The sequence below is a fragment of the Patella vulgata genome, chromosome 5 (assembly GCF_932274485.2).
Source record: "Patella vulgata chromosome 5, xgPatVulg1.2, whole genome shotgun sequence".
Lineage (NCBI taxonomy): Eukaryota > Metazoa > Mollusca > Gastropoda > Patellidae > Patella > Patella vulgata.
In genome coordinates this window covers 52340751-52365298 of record NC_065883.2, presented here as the reverse complement: position 1 = coordinate 52365298, position 24548 = coordinate 52340751, and the positions used below count along the sequence as shown (strand labels likewise).

The 24548-nt window shown below is 34.7% G+C and overlaps 2 protein-coding genes across 3 annotated transcripts; one reads left to right on the top strand and one right to left on the bottom strand.

The window, feature by feature from the left end:
• The first annotated feature begins 3 nt into the window (after nucleotides 1-3).
• On the top strand, nucleotides 4-7129 carry LOC126822184 (uncharacterized). 2 transcript variants are annotated; one of them, XM_050550931.2, is made up of 7 exons: nucleotides 4-68; nucleotides 1957-3423; nucleotides 4446-4601; nucleotides 4934-5029; nucleotides 5541-5610; nucleotides 6243-6357; nucleotides 6984-7129. In XM_050550931.2, the coding sequence occupies exons 2-7, from the start codon at nucleotides 1980-1982 to the stop codon at nucleotides 7077-7079; spliced, it is 1977 nt and encodes a 658-aa protein (XP_050406888.1). In that variant the 5' UTR covers nucleotides 4-68; nucleotides 1957-1979; the 3' UTR covers nucleotides 7080-7129. The 2 variants fall into 2 exon arrangements, with proteins under 2 accessions (XP_050406888.1, XP_050406889.1); XM_050550932.2 differs by having other exon boundaries at nucleotides 38-71.
• Nucleotides 7130-8643: 1514 nt separating this feature from the next.
• LOC126822185 (protein lifeguard 1) lies at nucleotides 8644-23669 on the bottom strand. Its single transcript, XM_050550933.2, has 11 exons — nucleotides 23334-23669; nucleotides 21822-21943; nucleotides 19674-19752; nucleotides 17804-17857; nucleotides 16544-16634; nucleotides 16040-16077; nucleotides 14126-14171; nucleotides 12836-12877; nucleotides 12425-12514; nucleotides 10583-10630; nucleotides 8644-10401 (listed from the first exon to the last, which is right to left on the bottom strand). The coding sequence occupies exons 2-11, from the start codon at nucleotides 21901-21903 to the stop codon at nucleotides 10249-10251; spliced, it is 723 nt and encodes a 240-aa protein (XP_050406890.1). The 5' UTR covers nucleotides 21904-21943; nucleotides 23334-23669; the 3' UTR covers nucleotides 8644-10248.
• Between the last annotated feature and the right edge of the window lie 879 nt (nucleotides 23670-24548).

The window sequence follows — 24548 nt, the reverse complement described above, 5'->3', positions numbered from 1 at the left end:
CTTCACCTTTATATAATAGTAGGGTGCGCTGTCATCACGTAAACAATTACATGTGGAAAAGAAGGCAGGTAGTTGTGTTATTTCTTCTACAATTATGTAATGTATACGAATATATCATTGTAGCATTTGTGTATAAAAATGTATATTATGTTCTTGCGAATTTCACTTTATTCAACTGTAAATCATGCCAGTACATTTACGCAGTCGCAGTTGATGAGTTATAGTTTATCCAAGAAAAGAAAATGCCAACTTTTATTACGTACCTCTCATGACATGTACATCACCCAAAATCAAACGAGACAAAGTTTAGTAAATCTAAATAAGTAAATAGTCTTATTTTTGTTACAGTGTGTACAACAAACTCGACATACATGTTGTCATGGCTCATTGTACATGTACTTTAAAGGCTCAATACCACTCGATCTTGTTGTAACTGAATTTATAATATGTCCCAATCTTTATTCTGCCAATTCTGGTCAACAAATTGTACTATTTTACAATATTCCAATTAATTGGTGATATAAATTTCATCTTAACACACCAAATTTAAAAAATTTGAAAAATTCAACTAAATGATTTGAAAAGCCTGACGTAAAGCTTTTCAAATGTGACTTGGATTTAAAAATATTTTTGAACCCTCTGGACAAGTAAAATAGGATTTAATGGATAATTTACACAACAGGTAAGACACTAACACATCTAGTACTTAGAATAAGGCTATTTTTTATTTTCTGGAGCTGTCAAGCCAGCAAGAGTGTTATTGTCCCTTTAAAGCAGTATGTGTGCCGTGGTATGTTTAATTACTGTCTGAGCCATCTGCATTGTATCTTAATTAGTACATGTATATTACTATCTTATTTTTTTTTTAGTACATGTACTTTTACTACCTTAGAGGTTTCGATTTATTAAAAAAAACACTTCTAAAACCTTGTCAATCTGAATCGAAACAGCCTTGGGATCACATCATTGACAAAACCAATCGGATAGGTTGAGTAATGAGAATCTTCTAATGAAACTTTGGCATAGCAATAGCCTGAGCCTAGTACATTATTATTTTTTGATTACTTTAGTATTTGAGTACAAATGGCGATATCAATTACTATTCATTGTGGAGGGATTGGATGACCGGTTAGCACATGCTAATAAGGTCTGTCATTGAGTCAACTGGCATGGTTTTGATTCCCCGGTTGTACTTGACAAGGAGTAGGGCTGCCTGTCCAACCTTGTGGGTTTTCTCCGGGTCCTCCAACTGCTAAAGACCCCTACACGCAAGCGAATTATTGAAAAAAAATTGAACCATGTGTTAGGTCCAAAATGACCTAGTAGTTTATATCGCATGGAGGTTAAACCCCTCTCTCTCTCTCTTTTCTCTTCATTGTCACAACTGGTATGGAGTCTCATTGGGGTCATGAGAGGATGAACCTTATCCATATTTATCAATCTGTGACCTTCCATTTAGCAGTTAGAGGATGAAATGAAATGGGGTTTAACGTCCTACTGTTTTGCTCCGAACTGGGCTAATGAAGACGGGCATACGCCATACAGTGTGCTATGAGGGAAATTTTGCCCGGACAGCGGCACTACGGCCTACTCTTATATCGAATTCCAACTGTCAAGGGATCTTTTACGTGCACGCCAATGTGTACACGGGACCTCGGTTTTTCGTCTCATCCGAATGACTAGACAGCTGTCCTTGTCAGGCCCTCCGTCCTGCATCACTGACAAGGGGAAACCACACCGGAAAATCTGGATGAACTTTCTCGGCCAATGGAGGGATCGAACACCCGACCTCCAGGCTAGCGAGCCAGCGCCTTACCCACTTAGCCACCGTGATCCCCCAGTTTGAGGATGAGCCCATTGATTTTTCCTGCTTTTCATCCAGGAAGTATTATATTAGGTTATATAAAAATTGTTTAGTTATATGTATGTATCTTAACATATTTATCTTGTTTTTAGAACTGATAAAAATAAGTAAGAAAATGAATCAGATTACTAGAAGAGTATTGTCACATCATTTGTTCAAGAAACTGAAGTTTGTCCGACAGCTCAAGCATTCTTGTTGTAATGTCACATCCACTGGTCAAAGGGATATAATCAAAGATCAAAGACATTTCTCCACGGCATCATCCAGTGACAAGAAGATTTTAAGTGTTTCTACCTTATTATTACAAGATGGTCTGGATATTGATGAGTTACCTATTATTATACGACATTCAGACAGATCAACATTTCCTTTTACTGATACGGGTAATACCCAGTCAGAAAAGACTATGAAGCATGAATCTCAAGAAGACAAACAGTTCAAGTCACATATTCAAGAGTGTGCCTCAGTAAAACAGATCTTTCAGCTTCTTGAGATTCCATCCGATTTTGTGAATGTGCTTTCTGCAACTAATGCACTTTTTAAAATTTGTCAGTTACAAAATGACAATAAAGGTTTAGATGACTTACATTCATTTATTCACAAAGCTATAATGAATGAATTGTGTGACACTGTAAGTAATGAGATTTGTACATTAACAAATGACACGTTAATAGCAGTATTTCAGTGTTCGAAACGATCAGAAGGCATATTAGACAGATGTTTTTCTTCTGTTGTGCAAGAAATTGAACGGAGGATAGGTGACGGTAGATTTTCCATTGATGAACTATGTCTCCTCGCTGAAATTTTACATACTCCACATAAAGACAAAAGACAACGACAATTACACAAATATTTGTGGATTCACATTGGTAATCGGTATAAGGACATTTCTGAGACAAATGTTGCAAAAGTCTTACGATTATATCCCAGATCTATAAAACATGAACACTACATAAAATTGATTGGAAATCAGATTGCTGTATTTTGGTGGAAACTGAAAGGGGAAGATTTTGCTTCCGTTGTAACATCTTTAATCCAGCTCAATTATCATGACAATAGACTCTTCTCAAGGCTTGCTCGTTGGTTTTCTGTAAATGTTCATGCTGTAAGAGAAATTGATTTAATGGTTATGTTGACAGCATACAATCGTTTAAAGCATCCTGTTTTACATTTCTTTGATACACTAGAGAAGTACGTTGCTGCAAAAATAGACAAAATTGATGTCAACCTATTGGCACTAATTGTGCAGTTGTGTCGTACAAAAAAGTATTTATCACCTGTTATTTTAGACGCGGCTGCATCACATTTTAAACAGCATGGACAGGAATATACACCATTACAGTTGTTGACTATTCTCAGATGCTTTGGACATTTAAATTATTTGCCAAATGAACCAACAGAGTTTCTTTTCAAAGTAGAATCAGTGTTAGATGAAGCTTTCGAGGATCTTGGAGTTGAACGAATATGTGCTATTTTGTCCTCCTTTGCAATGATTGGCAAAGTGTCTATGAATTTAGCCCCCAGAGTATTTGATGAATTGTTTTTTATCAGAATCAAAGGTACAAATATGCACACCTATTAAAACATTAAACATTTTGATACATGTACATGTAGGTCCATATGTTTAATGTGGTTTATATTATTGTCACCCCTGTCCATTTGTCCAAAGCCAGAGTTACTTTCTTAAGCAATTTTTCAGGCTTAATTAATATTGGGGTAAATTGTTTTTGATTGTTTTTGCAAAAGTTGTTCCTAAATGATAATACAATTATTGATAAACAAACATGCAATCCTACTTTTTTTTTTACATAATTCAATTCTTGGCTGATTTTCATCCATAAATGTAGATTACCTTACGCACACTCACTCCATAGAGTTCAATTTTCGAAAGATTTAAAGGGGGGTTGAATGGCCGAATGGTTAGCACGTGCGCGCTGTATCATAAAGTCTGTCATTGAGTCAACTGGCGTGGTTTTTTCGAATCCCCGGTTGTACGTGACAAGGAGTAGGGTCGTCTGTCCAACCTCATGGGTTTTCTCCGGTTTCCTCCCACTGCTAAAGACCCCTACGCACAAGCGAATTATTGAAATAAAGTTCAACCATGTGTTAGTCCTGATATGACCTAGTTTGTGTCGAGTGGACGTTAAACCCCATTTCTCTCTCTCTCGAAAGATTTAAGATTAATAGTTAGTATTTTTATCTACTGAACTTTATTTTTATGCATGTAACTTTACATATGCTTCATGAATCATGTTAAAATGGAGATTAATCACAAGATGAAGAGTGTCTGCTCAGCTGCTGATGGGCATACATGTATATTACTTTGTCTAGCAATTTGAAAAAATGTTATCATTCAGATGTTTTGTCCAGTGATCAGGAACTCTATCGAAAATCAGAGCTATGCTTCCATTATAAAACACAATGAATTTTGACACTCTAATGAATAAGTGTCCCTATATTTTACTTTTCCTGTACTTTGGGAGTTTTCAGACTGCAGTTATTGAATATATATTTTAAGCTCACACATTGTTATTATATAAAATAATGGTAAATTACATTTTTACAATTAATATTATCATAGATTTACCTGATTTACGACAAGATAAAGTTAAATATTGGTTAAAGATAATTTTCACCTCAGCATTAGTTGACAGAAAAGAATTTTTATCTCTTTCGAAAAAGGCAGAAGAGTTTATAAAATCAGCAGATCCTGGCAAGAAATCAAATATCTATGAAGGTGAATATCTATGTTTGTTACAACTCAAATATTAATCCATAGGCTACTTCTAAATAAATTTAATTATATTGATCTCCAATATATAGTACACACCTTTATTCACGATTCAAGTTAACAACACAATTTGTATCCCAGTTGATTGTCTACTTTTAGTTTGCAAATACATGTAGTTGACATAATTATGTTTTGTAATACAGTATGACCAAAGTCTTTCTACCAGTTTATTATTAATCAATTTTAATAAATGTCGCTTTAAAATAGGTAAGTTAAAAATGGATGTAATGTGGGGTAATAAAATGTTTTATTAATTTCAATGTTTTTAAAATTTGTAGTCTATGCAAACCGACATGTTAGATGTAGTTTAGAAAGGATATTTGAAGTTAAAATGAAGCATTACAGCATTTTGAACAGAGGAGTCAACAAAATAGGTATGTTTTATTAACAGGAGACCTTAAAGATACATTATGTAAGTTTTAGATAAAGAGCCGACAGTTCTTACTATAATAGTTAAAAATAGATAATGAAAAGAGACTATATTGAAACTCTCAGTCAAATTACTTCATTCTAAGCAAAGTCTCTATTATCCATTTTTTAATTAAATTATTAACTGGTGATTGTGTTTAAATCCGTTGAAAATCACAACCATCAGATGGTTATGGGCTTGGCTAGTGAATAAATGTCTAATTACCGTAATGATTATATAACATTTAAGGCCATGCCCAAATGATAGATCTGTAATATGAAAATTTAGCTCTTACACAATGCATCTGTAATGTTATCAGCATGTTCAATATAACATATTAAACAAAAAAAAGAAAACTTGTCAGTTTGTTTATAAAATATTTGATATTAATAATGTTGTATGGCTGCCTGCCCTCTTTTTACAAAATAGTGGTCTCATTACATTATTTGTACTTTTGATTGATTGTTATATTGCAGATTTTGAAATTTTACTGAATCATGATGGGAAACTACTGCCGCTGAATAATAGAAAAATTGCACAGATTAAGTAAGAAAATATGTAGCTATAAAAAAAATCTTTAAATGACTATACAACTGGACTCTTGATTAAGTTACTGGTTATGTTTGTGTGCAGTAATAGTTATTACTGGTATACTCAATAAACTAAAACAATCAAAAGAGAGTTGATTAAAATTGTAGTGAATTTTAGACTGGAAATTCAGAATGAATTCAGTAGGTGTTGAGTTTGGCCAATGTGGTCTGGTGATATATCTGTCTTTCAGAACATACCTAAGGAATGAATATGGGTAATTCCCCCTCCCCCAATTCAACATTCACCGTAACACAAATCCCAAAGGATTTAAGATTGTTTCTGGGTTGGGTTGGTGTTGAAAAATATAGGAATGAACAGAAGCCCATAGGTGTCTTAGTGAACTAGATTGCCTAAATCTTGTTTCCGTGTATTTGGCTCTATGCACAAACAAACATGAACAGCTGAGTAACTCAATCTAAAAGCAGTATACAGTTAATATAGGTTGAATAGCTTACCACACTCAGCAATTATTGTCAGTACTGTTCCAATCCTGAAACCATGTGAATCCCAACACAATGAGGTGTGTATAATATGCTTGGTAAGCTATGCTTGATTACCTTTAAGATAACAAATCTGGTATATTTCAGGTTGGCAGTTATACAACTATATGCCCACCATTTCTGTATCAACAGACCACATAAAGTAGGGATTGCTGCCATGCAATACAGACATTTGAAGAGTCAAGGTTATGAAATTTTAGAAGTAAGTTAAATGGAATTGACTTTATTTTAATACACCCACATGTTAATGTAGCATACATGTATGTTGGGTATTGCAGATTTCAGAAACAGTTATGGTTGGGGTAAATTTATTGTGTTTATTGTGATCTTTTCCCCAAAAGTATTAATGGAGTTATAGCCCCTAACCTATACTTTTGTTATTGATAAACTTACATTTCCATCTCAAACTAATGCTGTGTTCAATATTTTACCAAATTGCAAGAAACTGTCAGGAACATTTAGTATTGAGGTAGATGGTCAATATTTATTTCGATCATTGCTGTTGATGATGGACAATATTTATTTCGATCATTGAAGTTAATAAACATACTCGTATAACTCTCCACTCCAAAATATCAGTAGTTTGTATTGGAGTAAAGATGGTGGAAGATAACAAGTAAAATTCTTAACCCATTTGATTGAATTGTCAACGATATCAGATATGCGACATTAATTGTTAAACATATAATTCATGTTTTATAATTTATAATTACTGAATTAAAATTGTAATGGGTGGGGTTATGTTTTCGCTGAAATGTCAACAATACAGATTATATATTCAGTAATACTGTTACCTTTATTTAATAATGTTACTTACTATTCTTTCAGATGCCAATAGATTTTAACTACTTTGACAACAAGGTCACAGATAAATACATTATTGGGCAGCTTCAACAAATTTATCAGCAGGTTAAAAATACCTAGTCAAGAAGTTTATATTTTTTTAAAATATGAAAATAAATGTTGTTTTATGACTTCTGTGTATTAATTCCATAAGAACAGCCAGTGGAAACCTATTTCCATGCAAATGATTAAACAATCTATGCAAGTGGAATAGTTTGATGAAATTTCCTTTTTTCCTTTTTATTATTTAGACTTTTCTTGATCTGATACATAATATTTATTGCGTTTTGTAGCCCATAAATGTAGTGGAACCTTGCATTTATATAACTTTTAGTGAAACTTAAAGCAGCCTGTCAAAATTGAGGGAATGGGGTATGACTTGTCAACACAATTCTTTGGTCATTTTTAGACCAACATGGTTATGCGTTCATTGCAAGGTAGGAGAATTTTGTCCATTACCAAATATCATGGGCTCTTTTACATGCACACCAATGTGTGTAGACATCTGGTCTCGAGAAAGTTTTAAAAGTTGATACTAGAAACAAGTGGACCATCTCCTCTAATCAGAAAATGCACCTTCTAGCACGTACATAACGAAAGATAGGTTGCCAGGCAACGAAACATACGCCCACAGCAGCTAACTCGTCCGGGCAGTCAACAAGAGTTGTCACATATTTTTACTTTTTTTGGTAATGAAACATTTATAATACATTAAAATCTGATTAAGAGTAACAACTCATTAAGTAATTATCAGAAAACCATTAGAATTTGTTTGTTTTTTTATAAAGTTTTGCCCCATGTTAACGTTTAGTATAGGAAACTTTTAACATCATGGATTTAGCTGTTCAAGTCATAAAAATTCATTGAAAATCAATATACTTGTTTGTCCCAAGACCTTACACTCTGTGTATGAATCTGAAGTCAATCGGATGATAACTTTAGCTTCTAGAGGGTCATAAGGTTTTTTAAAGTGATCAAGGGCCATAACTTTGGCAGTAATTATCGGAAATCGTTGTAAATCAATATGATTCTTCGTCTCATGACCTCAAACACTCTGTATCAATTTAAAGTCAATCGGATATTAACTTTAGCCTCTAGAGCATTTACAAGATTTTTTGAAGTGATCAAGGGCCATAACTCTGGCAGTAATTATCAAAAATCGCTGAAAATGAATAAACTTCATCGTCTCATGACCTTAAACACTGTGTATAAATTTAAACTCAATCGGATATTAACTTTAGCCTCTAGAGCGTCCACAAGATTTTTTAAAGTGATCAAGGGCCATAACTCTGGCAGTAATTATCAGAAATTGCTGAAAATCCATAGGCTTTTTCGTCTCATGACCTTAAACACTGTGTATTAATTTAAAGTCAATCAGATATTAACTTTGACCTCTAGAGTTTCCATAAGATTTTTTGAAGTGATCAAGGGCCATAACTCTGGAAGTAATTATTGGAAATCGCTGAAAATCAATAGGCTTCTTCGTCTCATGACCTTAAACACTGTGTATAAATTTAAAGTCAATCGGATATTAACTTTAGCCTCTAGAGCGTTCACAAGCAATTGTGGACGCCGGACGGACGGGGGCGACGACAACATACGACCACATTTCAATGTGGGCGTATAAAAATACTGAACAAATAAATATAATTAACAAATTTACAATTAATACTTCAAATTACAATTATATCCCACCCAAAACTTCCATTGATATCAATATGTGACATTTAATATGAAGTATTGGTACATTTTACATATAATTCTTAATATATTTGAATGATTAATGCGTCTGTACATTTTATAGCAACATAGAACTATCAGATCCCAATTAAAGCATTTAGTCAAAAATTAATTTTGTCCAAAATCTGAGAAATAAATCTTCTGATATTTTTACTCCTGATAAAAAGAAATACATAAATGAATAACTTTCATATGTTAATATTATACTTGACGTGCTAACAAATCAGATCACTTTACCATTTGACGGTAATTATTAATCATAATATTTTATAAATTAAAATCTCAACCTCATTTGAAGGAGTGATGAATTCCTTGCAAACTACAATTTTATGAATTTAAAAAATAAATACATCAGTGCACAAAATGTTTTAATTCCAGAGCCCTCACTTAATATATCCAGATCAACCTACCAATCAGAACCTTCAGTACAGAATATTCTGCGAAATGTTTTGAACAGGTCTAATCAAGATCAAAGGTATTATTATGCTATATTCACAGGCCCCGAACAGACTTGACTTAAACATCTTTATAAATATTAATAGAGTGAGCAACCGAATACATGGAACAAGTTTTAATTAAAATGTTTTAGACTAGATCTTCACAATTTTTTTTTTTGTAAAAGTTTCAAAGAGTTAATTTTTACAATAGATAGTGAAGGATTTGAAATAAGTTTTAGTTATATTGGATAGGAAGTGAATATAAATACAATAATAGGATATTGAAAGATAAATTATGATGTAGTAGAATAAAAACAATAATTCTATGTAGACTATATCTATCAAACTATAAATCTGTACATCTTGTGAATATTTACAGTATCAATTAATGACATGAGTGAGTGAACATTATCAGTTAAAACATATATGTAGAATGAAGCGTGTTATGTTGAAGTGTATTAGATATTACATGTACATACATTATATAATTACAACATAGGCATATGGGGATAATTCAGTAGTATGCAATTTCCCATGCCTCTGAATTTCATATAATCCGTTTTGAAACATCCTTGATCTGTATTCTGCAAATAGCATGCCAACACCACATCACAGACTAACACAAAGTGTCTGTTCACAATGCTGTCTCTGATTTCAACTAGCTGTGTGACCTAACTAGCTACAGCGAACGGAACTTTATGCATACACATAAACATATTACCATACTCTGAGCCCTTTACAACACAAATTTTGCTCTCTGTCACCATATTGGACTTAAACCAGAGACAATAATTCAGGATATAAAGGGTTAATTGTACAATTATCAACTCTACATATTTTCTGTACAAATAAGAAATATTTAAGGACAAATATATATACTAGCCCAGATCACCAATTTATAATAGTTAATTCTATAAAGGGGAAATAATTCCATTTTAGAATCAATATAATCAGCCAAAAATGTAAATAATTGTAAAATTTGTAAACAATTATTTGGTTTTGTCAAAAATGATTATAGCTGAATACAGATTTTCCTTGCTCTCAAATTTACTAAATTTATGACAAAGCTACAATCAGTTCCGAGCATTGCCAATAATAGAGAGAATAAAGAGAAAGAGGTTTATTATATCTAAATAAAGATTAAGTGCTGCAAAAACATATTCCTCAGGAGATAAAGAATATTTATGTTTTCCTCCCATCATCATTTGTGTATCGAATACCAAATACTGAAATAAAAAATAAAAAAAATACAATTTCTTGGCATATACTGGCAAAAGTTGTCTGACACATAGTTACATGTATATAGATGCAAATTTTCTTCAAATGTAAGTATATTGTAGGTATCAGACAAAAAAAAGAGAAGGAAATAATTTTATTATTATATTTAAGCTTAAAGATAAATCTTACCGCACAGAAGAGGAGAGCCCCTAATGATGAATAAATCAGTGTAACAATCTAAAATATAACAAACAGAATAGCATTAAAATAATATCTATTGGATATTGGATTAAATCAATACAATTTTTACATAACTTTTGATAAGTGTATTGTCTTGAACTATAAATGTTGGAGCATTAACAATCTATTCTTATTAAGTGTTCTGTAACATTTTTAGGGAGCCTTGGTGGCTCAGTGAGTAAGACGCTGGCTAACTAACCAGGAGATCTGGGGTTCAATCCAAGTGTTGACCCAGAAAGTTCCTCAGGATTTTCCAGCGTTGTTTATGCTTGTCAGTGGTGCAGGATGGAGGGCCCCTGGCAAGGCGCAGTGTCTAGTCATTTGGATGGTCCAAAAAAACAAGGTTTCGGGGGGTTGGATGGCCGAATGGTTAGCATATGTGCGTTGTATCATGGACTGGTTACGAGAAGCAATATCGCTAAATGACTGCCGCGCGAGAAAACACGAGAGAAGCCAATAGCTATATCACTCAATGTCTTCGCTAATTAGCTATAATCACCCGTTTTCATCGTTCCGTTTTGTGTCCTGAATTTACCAAAAACTGTTAAAATAAACTTTTGTTTGACAAGATAAGTCATTAACTATAATTTCCGTTGCATATATGTATACATTTTATTTTAAACAACTTTGTAATTACCATCTTCAAAGTACATGTTGATGTAGACTGCATCTCCGAAACGAAGACGTCGCCATTGTTTGTTGTTATATGAACAATCGAAAACATGCATCAGGATTTTTGCTTTCAATCAAAATCTATTTATTATTTCATATTTTTCTGACATAATTCTGATACACGTGAATCCAAGAAATGCTTTGGAAAAAAAAATCATCGATTTTTAAAAAAGTGGAATATAGTTAATTACTTCCTTAAAACAACGAAAATAACACTTTAGACAATTTTATGAAAAGATAGGTGATTTTATTTTTGCTTTCAATCAGTGAAACATTTATTTTTGGAATTAATGATCCCTTTCTCTGTAAACTTTGATATCTTATCTACGGTACTGGGCAAAATTCTTATTTTTAAAACAAATATTAACATTTTTAAAAAATTATTTTGTTTTGTGATATTTTCAAGTACCAATGCATGTACTGTTCAACAATCATGAATAAACCTGTATTTGATTTGACCCAAATTATCCCACAATTTTGCCCAGTTTATTTTAGATAGAAGAAGTGAGAAATTTTGTTTAAAATAAGTTTAATTTTATTGGCATATTATTCAATAAAATATAAACATCCGACGACTCGCAGATTTATTTATAGGTGTTGTAAACCATTATACTCATAATGGAGCAGTACGCATGCCAGGTAACTACAGACGCCGCGAAGGGGCATAACTCGTGAAAAACTTTCGTTTGGTCGTGATTGACACGTCTCAAACTACCGCGACTTGTCTCAAATTACAGCGCGGCACACATCTCTGGTTAGGTTATTGAGCCGTTGCCAGTCCATGTATTATAAGGTCCATGGTTGTATAAGGTCTGTCATTGAATCAACTGGCATGGTTTCAAATCCCCAGTTGTACGTGACAAGGAGTAGGGTTGCCTGTCCAACCTCATGGGTTTTTCTCCGAGTTCTCCAGTTTCCTCCCACTGCTAAAGACCCCTACGCGCAAGCAAATTACTGAAATAAAATTGAACCATATGTCAGTCCCGAATGATCTGGTTTGTGTCTAGTGGACCCGACAGGTGGAGACAAGTAAAATGTTCAATCCCATTTCATTTCACAGATTACATTTTTGCTTTCTAATCAGATGTTTAGCAAAGAAATGATAAAAGAATTACTCACTCGATCTTGAATGATGGCAGCCATTATTCCAAAACAGAATAGAACAATAACAAAAACAAACAGCATACCTCCCATCATTGTAAAATCCCACTAAAAATAGATAAAAAAAAATTATCAACAATATCTATTTATTTCTAATTTCATGACAGCATTATAAAACAATGGTACAATGCAGATAACCTCACATCTTTTTCATTTTTGAATCATCTAATTCAAAGCATGTTATGATGTTGAATGGTTACAACACAAGCAGCCAGGACATGTCAGAGAATTTATTTACAGTTCACAGCCCCACAGCAACTGACAATACTATCATAGTATCTGATTCCACTTATTCACAGTAAAACATGTTAAATTCCATAAACTGTATGGCGCCTGGGCCATTTTTTTTACAAACAGTTTAACACTTACCTTAGTTTGAAAAGCAAATATTGTTAAACCCAATGCAACAACCTGAAGAACAAAAAAAAAAAAATTACAAAAAATAAAAGGTGTAAGTTTTGTTCATAAGATATGACATTTTTTGTCATTTGGGGTGATAAACTACATATCAATTTTCTCAGTTATGCATGCATGGATTTCCATCATTTGGTATGAACTATGCTAAATGCAAGTCCAGGAAACATACGGTTCACTTTTTGGTATCCATTGAAACGCCAGCAAATGATGAGTTTTCTTGTAAATTCTATAAGTTCATGCTAAAAAGATATATCGATAATCCCTCCCTTAGATCGAAAGTACAGGTTATAAGCGACATTTCAACTCAAAAAACATTATAAAATATCAACTCAAAGCATTCTAAAATCTTTGTACATTATTTCCCTTCAAACCTGATTTCAGGTCAATTCTTTGAATAGGTCCACAACAATTTTTAAAATACAACAATTCTGATTTAAAAAGTAAATATTAACTTCAGTGCACTACTCCATTGCACACAAAATGATTTTAAGCTTTCAAATGTGGTAGTCTTCAACCATCAAAAAAAGAAATTCAGCGATGTTCCAGTCGTGGTAGATGGTAGACCTGGATAATTGTGCCACAGAGGGGATTCATTCTGGTCACATGACTTAATTGGAGTCACCTTATATCTTTGAGTAAAATGGTGTTGAAGGAAGAAGATAAATTGCATGAAACTGTTGCTGGAGGCAACCATGCTGTTCACTGCGGATTACATGACCGATGTATACAACCTCATAATTTATTCAACATCTGATCGGGGAAACCTTCTCGCTTGCTATAGATAGTATTTTTTTCTTTCTGCTTGTATCTCCATTTTTACACAACAAACGTTCGTTTGTTATGTGTCCTCTATGTTATTTTACACATGGAACAAGTATGCAAAGTCTTCACAAGATTACTGCTGAAAAGTTAGTGCGTACCTTAGACTACTCAATGCTCTTTAATTCTTAAAGAATATGGTTTCATTTTTTTTAATTTGCGAATTGTCTATATACAGTATAATCATATTCTACATTTATGGATACCGGTATGTTTCGTTGTAAATTAAGTATACATCTGTATTATAATTACAATTCTCTACAGAAGAAGATCTGATCCTCTGCAAATGTTCAGCCCACAAGAGAATCAAGAGAAGAACATGTTTGTACTGTTTAAGGAATTTAATTTCTTGCAACCATGTATCATTTTATAAATTAATTTTAAAACAGAAACTAATTGTGTTTGAACTGTTAATTTACTTACTGCAGTTATTCCGACAGCCATTAAAACTGCATCTTGTTTATAATGACTGAAAGAAACAAATACATGTAACATTAATACTAATAAGAACATAGACAAAATATTTTGAAATATCACTCAATAAACAACAATTCTTTCAGTGTGTCACATAAATATATAAAACTGTTAAATGAACATGTGGTTATAGTGGGAAGTCATGGCTACATTCTGTTTTAAATTTAATCTCTACCTTATAAACAGTAATCAGGGAAAATTTGAGATTGCATGGAATTGCTTTCTTTTATTTGAACAATAGATTATGAGAATTAGCTATTTATATATAAAGGAGAATACTACCGCAAAAAGTTGTTTTAATATGAAAAATAACGTTCATATTAGAATATTCTTAGCCCTGCGAAATTTTAAAAGTCATTCTGAATATTTTTACGAAGAAAAAATATAGGACTACCAAAAAAAACCCGAACTGACATTTATGCATATCTACAGCCTTGTTTTGATTTTTTCTATGAGTGATGTCAGAGACAACAGACGTTGTGAATTTCCTTATAGAAAGCTATTGGAACTGAGCACTGCATCCCATCATTTTAACTAACTGGAAACATAAACATGGTCAATTGTGTTGCTTGGGGATGTACTACATAGCACAAACAATAAATCAGGAAGCATGTGTCATTTTTTTAAATTTCCAAGCGAAGCAACACGCAGACAGGTATAAAGACAGCGATGTCAACGAGGTGGGAAGGGCTGGGTTCCATCAAAACATGCTTCTCATTCACCTTGTTTGGAGCATTTCGAGTTAACTGCTTACGAAGGTGATTTTAATTATTATGTCGATCAAACTATAGCAGTTATGTTATCTTTCTATGTTAAAACTGTGCATAGTTCTATGGTGAAACCGAGATGCTTTCAAAATCTAGCAATAAAAATGACTGATGTAACCATAGCAACGAAATGTAAACAACACAGGCTTAGTGGCCTAAATGCTAATGTAAATTAGTATCCCCTTTTCGAAGCGTCTTTCGCATCAGTAATAGGTTATGGCCTATGTCGATGATTTTGCAGTCGATCATAGATAGTCCTAGATGTAGGAAGTCCGTCAGATTCAACTAGGTAAATGAGTGTGATAGAAATTTTTTCCAGCGATAGGCCCATGGCCATACGACGTGACCCTCATTTTTCAATTGTTGCACAAAGAAAGTAGGTTAGGGCATATAATACTGTATTACCCTATGGCTAGGGTAAACTTGTTGGAATTAATAGTTTTTCTCCGATATATTTTTGCTGATGAAGCGTGAACATCAATAAATGAAGAGAAAAGTTATTGAGAAACGAAGGACTGTGATATTTGATAAGACAAGGTACTCTGACCTAATCCAAACACAGCCTGCATTGATTGTTCTTCTTCAATAGAAAGGGTAGAATGTTCCGAACCATCATCGTCACCATTGTTGCTCGCATTTCTAATTGGATCATACTGATAGAGAAAAACATTCGAGGCGAAATCAATGTCTGACAAGCTGTCCCTTTCTGCTGATGCCATATTGAAATATGCATATCGACTGCTACAAGAGTATCACCTCTTACGTCATGTCACATGATTTAGCTTCAGCTCATTAATTGTCAGGTGTTTCCGTAAAGTGTTTTGTTACCAAAACTTTTTTTTTTTAGAAAATATTTCTGAAATGCATTACACAATGAACTAAGTAAATGATAAAATTAAAGTTTTACTATAACCTTCTCCTTTAACATAATGGCATTGATGGTAGGAAGATTAGTACTCTGTTGCACTGTGTTCCTTTAAAAACAACATATCTGGCAAATATCTCTGTTAAATCACAACATTTTTTATTCTTATTTAATATATACTTCAAAACCTAAAGACAATAGTTTATTTAGGGAACTAGGGTCAAATCTTACCTGGCAACCGCACCTAACAGAACGCCTTCACATATGGTCTAAAAAATGAAAACAACATTTAATGGAATTTGAATTTAATTTTTTTTTCTTTTTGAGGAAATTAAAAGATATTCATCTTTTTCATAGAAATCACCAACAAATTGAATACATGTCTAGTACTGGATGGAGGTTTTAGTTGAGATTTTCTCTTCTGAAAGCTAAAGTGTTTGAACAATTCTTTGTATAACAAAAGTTTAAGTGTCACTAACAGATGGATTGAGAGGTGAGTCAACCTTGCTTCCAGTATATTATGACCAGAATCTTAGTTTGAGATTAAGAAATGCATTCATCTTACTTAATCTAAAGTTTTTCTTCAGAACCCTACCAATCATTACTTTTGAGGCTGGCTACACCACTAAATTTGATTAACATTACTTCTTAATTTCTTTGTGAAATCTCTTTTTCATGCCTCAATCTTAATTCAGAGCCAAATGTCAATCAAGGCAAAAATACAATTTTACATACAAACACACTCAGTAGAATCATGTTCAACGGATATTGTCTTCTGACGTCAGGACAGCAGGCTAATGCTATCAACGATACAAATGTCAAAACTCTGAAAGGAAAAAATGCCAACATTTAAATGTAATACGCTGTAAAATAATTGTAATTTTTGATGGATGATTATAAGTAAGACCTTACCAGGGCAGATAGAACTCCAGTCAATATGTGTTCATGGTTGGGGGGGGGGGGGGGGAGGGGGGTCAACATGTTCCTGAAGCAAAGGCCGCGAGTTTTACAACATCTAAACGTTGTTACACTGCTTTGCAATTCCCAAACTTACAGCCACGTTATCTCCCTTTACCGCAGACACGCTCAAATCAAACACGGCGACCACCGCGGAAACCTTGATATTGAACGAACCTTGAACTTTACAACTTGATTATCACAGGTAGACATTTTAGGTATTCGTGATGATCGAGGAATCTGATAGGCTCTCAAGCGCGGTCAGTACCCAATCAATATGCGGGGTATTACAAGAAGGGCTTGATAAGATGTACAGAGTTAAAGCGAGATCAAGCCTTTTATTGAAGATAGGGGGGTCAGAAGTTGTTTGGCGCAAATGTCATGTTCTACTTTTGCTTCTTTATCCCCTATTTATTGAAATTAAAAATCTCATGAATGGTTTTGCACCAATTTTGTCATTAGCTTAAAGTTGTATCAAGAAATTATGGTATGATACACCATTCAAAAAATACACAAATAAAAATATTGTATAATACCCCCGAAAAATTAATAAATCCTCATACTGAATATTACATATTTTGTCTGTGTCAACCATCCTTAGGGGGTAACGGTGATATACTAAATCGGATAAAAATTATGACCTCTTTAGGGTCCACAAGCTAAAAACGCGATTTGTCATACAATCAGGGGTCATAATTCCGGAAGTAACGGTTCGATTTGCAAAAATATAGAAAAGAACCGAGGTCTTTGGGTTATAAACTTACACAAAATCAGATAAAAATTGTGACCTCTATAGGGTCCACAAGCTAAAAACATGATTTTTTGTACAATCAGGCACCATAATCCCTGACGTTTCGGTCCGATACATGCCAATATCGAAAGCAACCGAGATCTTTTGGGGATAAACCTAAATTTTAATCGGATAAGAATTGTGACCTGTAGAGTGTCCACAAACAATTGTGGAGAACAGACAGGGGCGACGGCAATATACGTCCACATGAAAATGTGGGCGTATAAAAAAAATGGTATTATACATACATTGCTAAATACCAAATCCATGGGTTATTTACAGAGTAAACTTTTATCGGTTCACTGAAATTAAAAAATAATGGCACTTTATAAAATTATCTAGTTTACATGCATCTATACAATAGTAAGTGCAGGGGGACTTCACCACACACATACAATTAAATAAGACAAATCTAAGGACAAGACACAATATACAGACATCACAAACAACAAACCTACATATCAGATAAAGTGATTGGATCCAGGGGGCTAGCTGTAAGTCCCTAGGCTGTGGTATGATCAGTGTTATGATGTAGTAGTCTGACACAGAATTGTCGGTGTCCCTTTAATAGCCTACTTTATGTTTAATACTGGTAGTGGTACCTATCTATATTGATTATTTTTGGAAAAATCAGATTAAAATCAGAAAATTATGAAATCAGCATTTAAAATCTAATTTAAATAATGGGGAATTAATATGTGTAGGTAAATATAGACTGGTTATAAGATGCAAAATAAGTAATAACACTAACACTAATCTGAGGTCCAAAGGTTTTTCACATTGTTCCAGTAAAATTAACATTAAAATACAGACACTAACATGAAATGTGACCTCACCCATTGTATATCAGTTTTTTTTTTTTTGTTGATTAATAATTTTTACTCTCAGTCTCAGTATCATAGTAATTACAAAAGTTATCCAAACATCGGGACAGATGGGTTTTTTTGTATCGATCAGAATCTTAATAGGCCTACAGCTGATCGAAAATAAAATTGAGATATAACTAAATCTTATCAACAAAAGATAGGTTGCCAGGCAACGAAACATATGCCCACTGCAGCTAAATCGTCCGGGCAGTCAACAAGAGTTGTCACCTATATTTTTTTACCCTTTTCGGTAATGAAATGTTTATAATACACTAAAATCTGATTAAGAGTAACAACTCATTAAGTAATTATCAGAAAATCATTAGAATTTGTTTGGCTTTTATAAAGTTCTGCCCCATGCTAATGTTTAGTTTACCAAACATTTAATATCATGGATTTAGCAGTTCAAGTTGTCAAAATTCATTGAAAATCAATATACTTGTTCATCTCAAAACCTTAAATTCTGTGTATCAATCTAAAGTCAATCAGATAACTTTAGCCTGTAGGGCGTCACAAGATTTTTCAAAGTGATCAAGGGCCATAACTTTGGCAGTAATTATCGGAAATCGTTGAAATTGTTGACCTCAAACACTGCATATAAATTTAAAGTCAATCGGATATTAAATTTAGCCTCTAGAGCGGTCACAAGATTTTCAAAGTGATCAAGGGCCATAACTCTGGTAGTAATTATTGGAAATCGCTAAAAATCAATAGGATTCTTCATCTCATGACCTTAAACACTGTGTATAAATTAAAAGTCAATCCGAATTTAACTTTGGCCCCTAGAGCGTCCACAGGATTGTTTTAAGTTATCAAGGGCCATAACTCTGGCAGTAATTATCAGAAATTGCTGAAAATCTATAGGCTTCTTCGTCTCATGACTTACAACACTGTGTATAAATTTAAAGTCAATCTGATATTTTCTTTAGCCTCTAGAGCGTCAACAAAATTTTTTGAAGTGATCAAGGGTTATAACTCTGGCTGTGAGTAATACTCGGAAATCGATGAAAATCAATAGGCTTCTTCGTCTCATGACCTTAAACACTGTGTATAAATTTAAAGTCAATCTGATATTAACTTTAGCCTCTAGAGCTTCCACAAGCAATTGTGAACACCGGATCGACGGACGGACGGGGACGACGACAATAAAAAGTAAGTATAGTAACAAATGTGCAATTTAAGCCCATGTTTGATAAAAATGTCAAGGATAAAAATATAAAAAAAAATCATCTAATAAAATATGAATACTTACACAAATAGAAACAGAGACATTATACACATGGTTACAATTAACTGGACACACAGTATTCCATATACTTTACGAATAAAACCTGCAAATTTACAAGCGCAAATTAGATTTCAAGGAAAGAAAGTTACTAAATTATATGGGCGTATTAAAATGACTGTAAAATCACAATCTATGAAGAAATTGCACATTTCTATATCTAAAGAGAGAGAGAGAAATGGATTTAACGTCCACACGACACAAACTAGGTCATTTTGGGAGTACATGTGTGTTGCGTGTAGGGGTCTTTAGCAGTGGGAGGAAACCGGAGGACCCGGAGAAAACCCACGAGATTGGACAGGTGACCCTATTCCTTGTCATGTACAACCGGGGATTTGAAACCATGCCAGTTGACTCAATGACAGGCCTTATGATACAGCGCACACATGCTAACCATTCAGCCATCCAACCTCCCTCTGTATTTAAAATATACTATTCAAAAAAAGTAGGGGATATTTGATTTTGGGGGCATAATACTAAAATATGCAAATGACTACGAAAAAAGTCACTATAGAACCTAACAGAAGAAACATTTCCAGTTACATGTGACGCCCAAACGCACCAATAGCTACCGCATGGAATGCAGGTGATGCTTGGGATCATCATGGGGGTCCAACCCAAGATTTGCACGACTCTGACTTTGAATGTTACAGTCATTGTGGCATTGAATTCCAGGGTGGAAACATCAGTTTAATTGTTTTAGTGACCAGAAAACAAATTTTGATATGCGTCAGCTTACCCAAAATGAAAGGTTACGTGCCCTTGGCATGCTACAGATCGGCACAACACAGGCGGTTGTGGCGCGGACGATGAATGTTTCTCAGTCTGTCATAAGCAGGCTATGGTCCAGATACCGTGATACACAATCTGTACAGGACAGACCACGCTCAGGTCGACCAAGGGCGACAACTCAAGCCCAGGATCGATTTATCCGTACCTTGGCCTTGAGAAATCGTGTCATCACAGCAAATCAGATCAGCGCTCGTCTTCAAACAGACACTGGTGTGAGAGTGAGTGGCCAGACGATTCGGAATCGACTGCATAGGGGTCACCTTCGCGCCCGACGTCCTCGCGTGATCCCTTCTTTGAGAGATCATCACATTCAGGCAAGACGTCGTTGGTGTAGGGATCGTCAACACTGGGATAATCGACGCTGGAGCAATGTGATGTTTTCAGATGAGTCAAGGTTCACTGTTGATTTTTTGGACAGACGTAGGAGGGTGTGGCGTCGTCGAAACGAGCGCTTCCAAGACGTTAACGTCATCAGACATGATCGATTTGGGGGTGGTTCTGTTATGGTGTGGGGAGGCATCACTGTTGCTGAAAGAACGGCTTTACATGTTGTTGCAGGGCGTGTTACAGGCCAGTACTACCGGGACAACATCTTGGCAGTCCATGTTGTGCCGTTCGCACGACGTCATGGCCGCCGTTTCATCTTCCAGGATGACAACGCAAGATGTCACTGGGCCAGGATCGCTACAGGTTACCTCCAACAACAGAACATCACCACATTACCTTGGCCAGCACTGAGTCCCGACCTCTCCCCCATCGAGCATGTCTGGGACATGGTTGGACAGAGGTTACGTCAACGTCAACAACGTCCTGCCAATGTCCAAGAACTTGCTGCTGCGTTGCAACAGGAATGGGACAATCTGGACCAAAATGACCTTAGACGTCTCATTAGGAGTATGCCACATCGGATCAATGCTTGTTTGGCAAACAGAGGAGGATTTACCCGTTACTGACTTGGTTGTGATGCTGTGGTAACTTTGCTGTTTGACCCCGGGTATCATTTTACCCTTATAATGGTCAGTCTGTGCCTTACTTAGTCTAACGATCATTTGGAATAAATCGATGAATGTGAACTTCATTTCATTTTGTCATTTGTTTCTTCGTCAGTTTCATTAGGTGACTTTAATAACACTTAAAAATCAAATATCCCCTACTTTTTTTGAATAGTATAATATCATCCTTGTACCTAGCTTGAAGAATAAAGCTACCCATTTTTCCCAAACTCTCTTGTAAATATTCATACATCTATACAGTGATACTACTTTGGTGACTGATTTCCCAAACATGAAGAGCATGTTACATCAGAAAATAAAGTCTGATTACCTAATCTTATATTCTTATCACTAAAGGAATTCATGTCATGGAAGTCATCATCACCTATCTCAGGATCTGCACTGTTATGCATTTTGATTTTTTTTTTCCTCTGACCACAGCTTTAAACTAATCTGAAATAACATTTAAAATAAATTAATACATATACTGTATTTGATTTTGTTATTAAAATAATAACCCCCTAAGGTACAAAAAGCATGCTAATACAAATACAAATAGAAAATAAATAATCCAGCATTTTGTATAATTGATTTTACATTTTCCTGTGTCTATCATACAACAGCTGCTACATGTACATGTATATACCTCCTGGTCTTATGTAGATTGCACTATCTAGATCACACTACACAAATACGGGGAAGATCTAATGGGAGTGAAGTGCCCTTTAAATTATAATGTCTGTCATGGAGTCCGAGGCATTGTTTTGATTCCAAGCTTGTACGTGACAAGGAGTAGAGTCGCCTGCTTAACCTTGTAGGTTTTCTCAGGTTCTTCCAGTTTCCTTCCACTACTGAAGCGAATTATTGAAAAAAAATTGGACCATATAGTCGCAAAATGACCTACTTCTTGTCAAGTGACCTTTAATCTCCCCTCTTGCGGGGAAACCTATAACAATATTGTGTGTTGACGTGTATGTTATGAAATATATGGAAAGATTGAAATTGTTATACATATGTATATCATATTTGGTAATGAATTGTGGTAGTCTTGTAAAATACACCTATAAGCAAAATTTTGTTATCACCGCCTGATGAGATCTGTTGCGAGCAGGGCCGTAACTGGCTGAGAAGCAACAAGGGGGGCGGAAGTGTTCTCAGGGGTGCTGTAAAATTTAAAATTGACGGACAATGTTTATCTACATGTATTCATTGTTTTATGGTCGAGTGGGGGGGGAAACTTTTAGCAGGTGGGGGCTTTACCCCCCTCCCCCCCAGTTACTGGCCTGGTTGCGAGATCCAAATAGTTATTCATTATATTACGTATTTTGTGAGGTAATTGTGACGTAAATCGGGGATTTTCAAAGTGAACTCTATTGTTTTCCAATTCCAGTGAATTTCGGTAATTATTTAAGTGAATTCCTTTAATTGTAACTATTGTAAGTGAATTCCGGTGAATGATGTGTGTTAAGGATTGAAATCTGTGGAAAGATAAAAATAGTTTAATTATTCATAATCATATTAATGTTATCATACATTGAAAAAGAATTCTGGTCGTCTTTCAAATAAATAGGCCAACACCAATACATACAATTTTATATCACCGCCTTCATCATGGCTGGGTTGAGATTGAAATAGATAGGCCTATTCTATTATATGTATAATACATTTAAAATAAAAATTAGTCTTGTGGGAGAACTCGTGGGTTTTCGTAGTGAATTCCGGTGATTCTATGTATGGCCATACGGTATGCTATACGACTCAACGGGTGCCATTTGACTCAATACAAAACCGGACATAATTTTTTAAGAACTAAATAACAAATACTGACAGTAGCTGTACGTACTTTCACACTTCTATTTAATCCCGATTAGATCCAATAAATCGGATGTTAGCTTATTTAGGCCTAACTAAGCACGGTTTTCAGGAACCTTCTGTCTTGTAGTTGGTACTTCTAACTATAGCTTGTGGAGCGCCACCAAGCCGAAAGTGAAACCAAAGAAGAGCAACTTCTAAATAAAATAGGACACTATCTCGGAAAGTCGAATTACCCAATAATACCCAATAACTCCAAAGTAACACGCAATAACTCCATAACACCCAATAACGCCAAAGTAACACACAATTCAGACTTTGAGTGCCAATATCGGAGTTTCAAGCTCACTCGCGAGAAGGGACGTAACTCGTGTACGTGCTTTGTGTAATTATTTCCCCTTATTTCATGATGGAGGTATAAATAGACAATTTTTTTCTCCCCAACTCTTCCTGCATTTTTTGGTTGACTTTTTGGTCTAGAATGGAAAAAAAAAGGATCAAATATGCAATTTCATAGCAGTTTTGGCTAATACTGATAATATTACAGAGGAGGGATATAGGGGGTGTAAAGTGTCTTTCTGCAGAGCAATCATTGTAGAGTGTCATCTGCCAATAGCTATCGTTTCAAAAAAGTGAATCAACCTTGGCCTTTTGTATGATCTCTGCGTTGACAATTGTGGCAGGGAGCAAGCCAGGTTTACGTGGGTGTACATGACTGTGACGGCCAAGCACATAGTTACCCCCCCTTTCCGTGACAGTAGCTGCACATTTTAATTGTCGGTTTCTCACGCTGCATGACCAGTAAATTCTCCCCTGACCATCTTCTTTGTATAAGAATAGCCACCGCTTTCCACCAGCATCACACACTTCCGCTGTGTGCTGTCTGCAACCTTCTGGAACGCCGGAGCTCTATGTACCAGAGTAACTTACATATAAAATAATACCAATTAAATACTAACTGCCACGGGATCACCTATAGACCTGAAGACAAGAATACATTGATATAAACTTACATATAAAATAATACCAATTAAATACTAGCTAATTAAATACTAGCAAATCAGAAATTACTCTTCCAATATTGGGGTTGGTCTCGTATATTCGACGGCCTCGACATCAATATTCATCTAACTTTCATCCAATTCCACATCATCCTGATCCATCTCCATACCACCATCGACCACATCATACATTTCTTATTCTTAATTGTGGACGACATCACCAATAGTTGTGGACGACATCACCA

Coding starts and splice junctions, on each gene's coding strand:
- LOC126822184 (XM_050550931.2), top strand. CDS start 1,980: ATGAATCAGATTACTAGAAGAGTATTGTCACATCATTTGTTCAAGAAA. Junction 5,030..5,540: donor CAGAGGAGTCAACAAAATAG/GTATGTTTTATT, acceptor GTTATATTGCAG/ATTTTGAAATTTTACTGAAT. Junction 5,611..6,242: donor AGAAAAATTGCACAGATTAA/GTAAGAAAATAT, acceptor GGTATATTTCAG/GTTGGCAGTTATACAACTAT.
- LOC126822185 (XM_050550933.2), bottom strand. CDS start 21,903: ATGCATAACAGTGCAGATCCTGAGATAGGTGATGATGACTTCCATGAC. Junction 19,753..21,821: donor TGATAAGAATATAAGATTAG/GTAATCAGACTT, acceptor GTAAATTTGCAG/GTTTTATTCGTAAAGTATAT. Junction 12,878..14,125: donor TGGCTGTCGGAATAACTGCA/GTAAGTAAATTA, acceptor TTTGTTCTTCAG/GTTGTTGCATTGGGTTTAAC.